We start from the raw sequence: 7,589 nt of genomic DNA on the forward strand, positions 1-7,589 counted from the left end.
TGTAGGTCAGAAGTTTGACAAAGATTTTACTGGAGTAAAATCAAGGTGTCAACAGAGTTATGCCCCTTTCTGGAGAGAGTCTATTTCCTTGCTCATTCTGATTGGTTGCAGAATTCAGTACAGCTGTGATTCCAGAACTAAAATCCCCATTTCCTTGCCAGTTGTCAGGTGAGAGCCCGTCCCAGCTTCTAGGCACTGCTCACATTCTTTGCCTTGTGGTTCGCTTTCTATTTCTTCTGTTTTCAAAGCCTGCAATAGCTGGTCAGTTTCTTCTCATGTTTTGAATCTCTCCTGCCTCTTGTTCTGTTTTGCATCTCCCCAACAAAACCTTCTGCCTTCCTTTTGCACTTTTTGTTTGTTTGTTTGTTTGTTTTTTTGAGACGGAGTCTCGCTCTGTCGCCCAGGCTGGAGTACAGTGGTGTGATCTCGGCTCACTGCAAGCTCCGCCTCCCGGGTTCACGCCATTCTCCCGCCTCAGCCTCCGGAGTAGCTGGGACTACAGGCGCCCGCCACCACTCCTGGCTAATTTTGTTCTTGTATTTTTAGTAGAGACGGGGTTTCACCATGTTAGCCAGGATGGTCTCAATCTTCTGACCTCGTGATCTGCCTGCCTCGGCCTCCCAAAGTGCTGGGATTCCAGGCGTAAGCCACCGTGCCCGGCCTCGTTTTTCACTTTTAAGGCCTATGTGGTGACGTTGGACTCATCAGATAATCTAGGATAAACTTCCAGTTTCGATTTTCATAACCATAATCACATCTGACTGTATTATATTCACGAGATTAGAGTGTGGACATCTTTGCAGGGCCATTATTCTGCCTACTACAAAACTCATTAAAGTGTAGATTATATTTTAAACCCTAAGAGTAGAAAATATTACCCAAGGAGAATGTGCAGTTTTTTCTTGAATCTTCACCTGCTGGAAGGTTACTTTACCCATCCTTGTCCTACATGTCCCAGTCTTTTGGATATCTGGAATTACTCCATCACCTATAACAGAATACTGTAGACTGTGTGAGGCTTATAAACAACAAAAAATTATTTCTCACAGTTCTAGAGTCCGGGAAATTCAGGATCAAGGCACCAGTAGATTTGGTGTAAGATGAAATTCACTTCCTGGTTCATAGACTGCTGTCTCTCGCTGTAACCTCACATGGCAAAAGCAGGAGGTGAGCTCTCTGGGCTCTCTTTTATGAGGGCATGAATCCCATTTGTGAGGGTTCTGCCTTCATGAACTAATCACCTCCCAAAGGCCCCACCTCTAAATACCATCACTTTGGGGATTAGGTTTCAACTTATGAATTTTGGGGGGACATAAACGCTCAGTCTGTAGTAGTGCTTTACCAATTTCTCAAGCATATAGGACTATTTTAGGACCATGGTCTATGGCTAAGCCCAATTTCTGCCCTTCACCTCATCTCAGCCATCTCTGCCTTTCAAGCTCTGCTACTGCCTATATCTTCTTCGGATTTACATGACATCTTCACCTTTCACTGGAGCTGCCAAACTCCCTTGTGGACTTGATTTATGATTGTTGACCTTGTTCTGAAGTTTTGTTTTTTACTTTCTACTCTTCCACTAACTCTCTCTCTGAACATACTGCAATCTATGTAGAACTGAGATGAGGTATGACTTTTCCTCGGAGAGCTTATCCCAGTACCCAAGATCTTAGCCACAAGTGAGAGCTTCAAGCCCTTTGAGTGGAAAGAGAGGGAGGCAAATAAATAGGAGCCAACATCTTTTATGATGCTGTAGACTCCCATATAACACTGAGGCTAATAGCAAGGAATTTAGAATCTGACAATTTTGGGTTCCATTTCAGGCTCTGATATCCACCAGCTATGGGCAATGTTAAATAACCTCTTTTAGCCTGCATTTTCTCATGTGTAAAGTTGGAACAAAAGATAACCTCAAAGGTTTGTTATAAGCATTAAATGAGATAATGAATGTAATCCAGGACAGTGTAGTAAATGTTCGTTTCATGAATTTGATCTTAGTTCTTCACACCGTTGTAGGATACAGAGACACAAACAAGAAAACATTGGCTACTAGTATGCTACATTCCCAAATTTTCATCTGGAGACTTTATTTTGAATAGAGGGAAAACTATCTTCTTGTATAGTCCATGGCAGAGCCAGTGGAATGCAGAGGGAGAAGTAGGGTCTCACTTGTCCTTAGCAGTGTTCTCAATCCAGGATACATATTTGTAAACATTGGTGTAGATGCCGACGTCCCCTCCCATGAAGTGCCCCACCTCGATTCCCTGGAGCTTGTCTTTGCAGATGACAGTAGCAACGGCCACCTCCTACCGGAGATCATGCAGAGAGACAGAGAGAGAGAGGAGAGAGAGAGAGAGAGTAAGAGTGTCAGATCTTCTCACAGGAACCCTAGTGTCCCGCTTGGGTGAGCCCTGTCTGCAGGCATATGCTGGACTCTTGAAAAGAGCACCGAATCAGGGGACAGGATGCTTGAGCCTTTTTTCTCATTTTGCTGTAATTAGCTTTGTGTGACCTTGAAAAAGTCAGAGGACAGTCTCTCTAGAAATCACATGTAAAATGGGTCAGACTCCATTTTTTTGAACTGGTGAAGGCATTTTCTATTTGTGAAAAGTCTGATTTATTTTTAAAGAAATGCCTGTTTTCACAATTTTGCTTGTAGTTACAAGAATGAATACCTAGGAAATGGTGTGCTTAACTGGAAGTACTTTATAATGTCCTTTAATGAATAAAGACAATTTAAGGGGATCCCATTACTGAAGAAACAATGCTGGCTTTGCAGCAGCCTTATCAAATTCTCAAAAAATTATTTAGACATCTAAAATAGTTTTTACATCAAGAGTAAATAGTTAACTGGGCATATGCAAGTAAATGAAAGCTGCATATAGAGATAAGATTACCCCAAAAATTCGGCTGAATACTTTCACAAATTTCACACATAAGGAATTTCTGTGGCTTTTTCCTTGTTCTGTTTTTTGGCATTCTCGATCAGACATCACGGGGGCCTCCAGGTTCTGCCGCAAGTCAGGGTGTCGGCCTGAGGGAGACGGGGATAAAATAAAACATCCTGTTGACAGTGGTTATTTTAGTCCTTCTGACCACCAGCCTCTATTTCAACTGGTATCTTTTTGTGTGTGTTTAAAGAAAATAAGGAATGCGACAAAGGAGAGAAATCATCAAGAGTGTGGTTATGAGCTAATCTCGAGGATTTTGAAAAAGGCTTTACGTCTCTTTAAGGTAGAGTATATTTTTAATTGGTGGCCTGTCTTGGAGAACTAAATGACCTGAGGCAATTCTCAGAGGTGTCCTTTACATGTGAAATGAGCATGTATGAGAAGTAGGACCACACCTTCTTCATGTGAATTGTGTCTCTGCCAATCAGGAATGGCTGGGCCTCTGTGCAGAGTCAGATGGACTGGTGGCTCCAGCTGCCAAAGCCCTGCAGAGGCAGTGGGATATTAGACACCCTGGGAAAGGAGGAGCTTTGTTCCTCTGGGCAGGTCTCTCTTTGCCAGACCACTCAGGTAGCGTCTCTATTGGGTCTCCTTTCATTCTCCTTTCCTCCTCTCTCCTCACAGCTATGAGGATATGGATGTTCCTCCTAAAGGACAACTGATGACCCTGATTTGCTGTGGAAGGCACACTTACCACTGTTTTCTTGGCTCCAGTCCAAACCTGAGAGTAGACAGACAGTGCCTGGCCGGACGTTGGTGGTGGCGAGGGGAAGGGGCTGGACTTTGGGATTGAGCATGGCAGGCTTAGCCAGCTTGATGAGCATGAGGTCATCCTGTGGGGCGCTATCACTGTAGTTCCAGTAGCGGACGATCTGAATGGGGTTAATTGTCTGTTCAGTACCGTCTCTGACTCTGCTCTTGAAATTTCCCAGCATCACTTTCAGATTTCTGGAGGGAGAGGGGTTGGAAGTAATCATCATCATCATCATCATCATTGCTAAGATACTGAATGTTACAAAGTGCCAGGAACTGTACCAAGTGCTTTTTCTGGATTATGTCATTTAACTCACAACAAGTCTATGCAGTGGATTCTATTTTTATCCCCATTTAGCACATGAATTAATGGGGCACATAGGAGTAATTCACTCAGGGTGATATAGTAAGTAGTGGAGCCCTTCACTACATTTTAATGTTGTGTTCTTTAATGTAGTGGAGAGGAAGAGGATGCATGTCAAGGAAATGTAATTTTGTCGCCTATCTAACTGAACAATTTCCATTTTGGTGGAGACCAGAGAATAAATAACCTAGTTCTGGGTGTCTCCTGTTTGGTTCCCTAGCTGATGCACTAACAATCCTATTCCATCTGCTCTGCACCTTTGGAAGGGGACATATATGGATTTAATCAGTGGGCTCTCTTGTCCTCTGGCTTCCTTCTGTTGGCCAATAGGAAGCACCAGAAAGTAACTGGAGGAAGAAGAGTGAGATTGGAGTACTTATCCTCCCAGGTCCCTCCCTGCAGTTTTGTCACAGAGTGGCTGTGCTCCTTGACTAGGGGTTACAATCCTTATCAGGTTGTCTCCTCACACAGGTCTCTCTTTTTCTCTATCTCTCCTTGCCTCCTTTGAAATTATTTTCTCCTCTTGCCTTTTTAGGCCTAGAGGTGGTAACTGCATTTTCTTAATACACCCTGGTGGTATGGAACCATTCTTAATATTGTCCCTTTAATGTCTCCATACCTTTGCAATTGGTTCCTTCTTAAAACTCACCTCAATTGACCCAATTTGAGTGCATCATCAGTTACCTGCTAGATCTTTAAGTGATAAAATGCATTCATACTGCCAGTAAAAAAAAAAAAAAAAGAAAAAAACTTATGAGAGACTGAGGAGGCATAACATGTAGCACAGGGTTCCTCAACAGTGGCACTATTGCTGTTCTGGGCTGGACAAATCTTTATTGTGGGGACTGTGCTGTGAATTGTAGGATGTTAAACAGCATCTTTGCTCTAGCCTCTCCCCATTAGATGCCAATAGCACTGCCCCCTGGTTGTGACAACCAAAAACATCTTCAGACATTGCCAAGTGTATCCTGTAGAGAAGTTACCCTTATATGAGAACCACTGATCTAGAATGAACAGTAGCTGTTTTGGGGATGGGGATGCCCAAATACTCAACGGTAAATAGCAGTGAGCTGGGGCCAGCACCCAGCTGGGTTTGATGAGGACGCCCACACAGGGGTTGAAGTGAGACTTGAGGTACACCAAATAGGGAGCAGGGTCTTCTTTCTGAACAGATGAGTCAGCAAAGAAAAATGTCCCTGAGAAAATAATGAACATTGTTAATACATAAATATTATAAAAATAAGGTAACAGTCTCTTACTTGAAAAGGAATCTGGATGATTCTTAAACAGTTATCAGTTAGCCAAGAAGTGTTAACGTATTTGACATGTTTTTCTAATAAAAATGTAAATTAAAATGATATGCCATTTTATCTCATTTATAATAATTTTGTTTAATATTGATAATATTCAATCTAAGAGAGTATAATGAGAGACACTCATCACTGCTAGTAAATTGATTCCATCTTCTTGAAAAGCAATTTAGAAACAGGCATCAAGAATCATAAATTGTTTATAACCTGTGACCTAATCATTCCAACCCCAAGAATCCATTCTAAAGAAAAAAATCAGATATAGACAAGGATTACAAACAAGTATGCTCATATTAGCTATAACAGCTGAACACTGGAAACATAAATATCTGACATAGTAATGTTGGACATTGAAATGAAGCACATCAAAAAGTGGAACATCATATATAATAAAAATTAAACTAATTAGAATATTAAACAGCAAAAGAATATTAATGCTTATTTAAGTTAAAAAGAACAAGAAAATTGTGGATATAATCTATTTGTCTAAAAACAAATAAATAAAAACATTTAAATGCAAAAAATATATAGATTCTGGGAGTAAACTCAAAGTGTTAGCATGTGTTGACTAAGAGGTGGGATTATGAATGATGCTTATTTTTCTACTTTAAAAATGTCTAAATTTTGTAATATGAACATATATTGTTTTTATAAATGAATTATTTAAAACATACCCTAGAGAATAAAGGGGAGGAAGGCTGATTCTAGTATCAGAAATAAAGCACTCTTCTTGTCTTGGCTTCTCTTGCTACTCCTGTTAACCTTCCCCAAGACTGGGCCTGTACCTCACCACACCCTTCTGTGTGATCACACAGTTAGAAACCCCAAAGAGAAAAGGGTAGACTGTAAACAAGGGCAAGAGACATTGAGCTCTCTATAGCAGGCATTGTTCTAAGTGCTTTACATAGATTTATTTAATCTTCACAATAACTCTATAATATGGGTAGTCATACCCCCATTTTGAAGAAATTGAAGCACAGAAGAGTTAATTAACTTGGCTAATCTCACACAGCTAATGTGTAATACAACCTAGGCAGTCAGAGAATGGTGGGAAATGCCTCACCTGCAAATTCTGCTGTCAGAAGAACCCCATGTGGGGCAGGGACTACGGAAGGTAGGGTCCTAGTACTTGATCTTTTGTTTCTACTTCTCTGTTTCCTGCATTAGGGTCGGCAGGAGGACACTCACTGTTAAGCCTTCTCCAAGGCACATGTGTGCCTTAACCCACCCTACAGCTTAACACTAGAAAAGTGGGCTCAGCCTATCCGGAGAGCCTTTGGATGGAGTCTAAGAGGCAGGACTCCTAATTCTGCTGATGACACTATTTTTGACTCTTTTTCTGCACCCTTCGCAATCCTGCCTCTGTCTCACCCCATCCATTAACCTGTGCTTTACAGGACAGAGTACAAGGTCTTGAGTACATACCAGCGAGGACACCCAAATAGAAGACATATTTCATGGTGATCCAGCTCTTCCCCCTGTGAGATGTAGAAGAAAATCAGCAGAGTGTGGAGCGGTTGGCTTAGTTGTCTTCTCAGGAACACCTGGTAGACGCAGTGGCTATGGTTAGATACGGAGGCACTCCATGGGATTGGAAAGCAGCTCTGGGCATAAACAGGGGAGGGAGATGGCTTCAGAGAGACAGATGAAAGCCCTCTGTTCCAGGGAAGGTGGAGGACTGTGCCTCTGTTGGGGCATTTCAGAGAAGGAAACTCCTGGATTCAGCTCCTTCTATCTGCTGCCCCTAAAAACACATCTGTTTGAAGGTAGTTCAGTTGTCTGTGGAAATGGCAGCTCTAGGCTCAGGACTTATCTTCCCCACAGAGTTTCTGAGACCAGGGCTATGAGGGACAATATTCTTTACCTTAGCTCAGGGAGTAAGTGTCCTGAGGTTTGCTCTGAACCTCCTAATAGTTACTTATACTTTCCCCAGCCCCTCCCATCTTTGTTACACTAGCTTCATATGTCCCTCTGATCACTGTTTCATCACTCAGTCATCATCACCAACTTGGTGTTTTTTGTCCTGAGCAACAGCATTGAGCCAAGAAAATATGGAAATGAAAAGCATTCATAGAACAGTTATCTTGATAGTTGGGGAATTGTTTACAGTCTAGATGACATTAGGCCTGGTGACAATTCAGAAGGCAGTACCTCTAATACTTAAAGACTTAGACCAATAATAGACTACCAAAGTCATCCTTGGATAATTGGGAG

At 41.9% G+C, this 7,589-nt stretch overlaps 1 protein-coding gene across 4 annotated transcripts; it reads right to left on the bottom strand.

The window, feature by feature from the left end:
- Window positions 1–2,055: 2,055 nt before the first annotated feature.
- Window positions 2,056–7,314, bottom strand: PRSS37 (serine protease 37). Of its 4 annotated transcripts, XM_016945509.4 has the most exons (7): window positions 7,240–7,312; window positions 6,801–6,853; window positions 5,120–5,261; window positions 3,643–3,896; window positions 3,344–3,433; window positions 2,895–3,031; window positions 2,056–2,303 (listed from the first exon to the last, which is right to left on the bottom strand). In XM_016945509.4, the coding sequence occupies exons 2-7, from the start codon at window positions 6,832–6,834 to the stop codon at window positions 2,163–2,165; spliced, it is 798 nt and encodes a 265-aa protein (XP_016800998.1). In that variant the 5' UTR covers window positions 6,835–6,853; window positions 7,240–7,312; the 3' UTR covers window positions 2,056–2,162. The 4 variants fall into 4 exon arrangements, with proteins under 4 accessions (XP_016800998.1, XP_009452644.2, XP_054512304.1 ...); XM_009454369.5 differs by lacking the exon at window positions 3,344–3,433 and having other exon boundaries at window positions 6,801–6,919; window positions 7,240–7,314; XM_054656329.2 differs by lacking the exon at window positions 3,344–3,433 and having other exon boundaries at window positions 7,240–7,302.
- Between the last annotated feature and the right edge of the window lie 275 nt (window positions 7,315–7,589).

Source organism: Pan troglodytes, chromosome 6 (genome assembly GCF_028858775.2).
Source record: "Pan troglodytes isolate AG18354 chromosome 6, NHGRI_mPanTro3-v2.0_pri, whole genome shotgun sequence".
Classification (NCBI taxonomy): Eukaryota; Metazoa; Chordata; class Mammalia; order Primates; family Hominidae; genus Pan; species Pan troglodytes.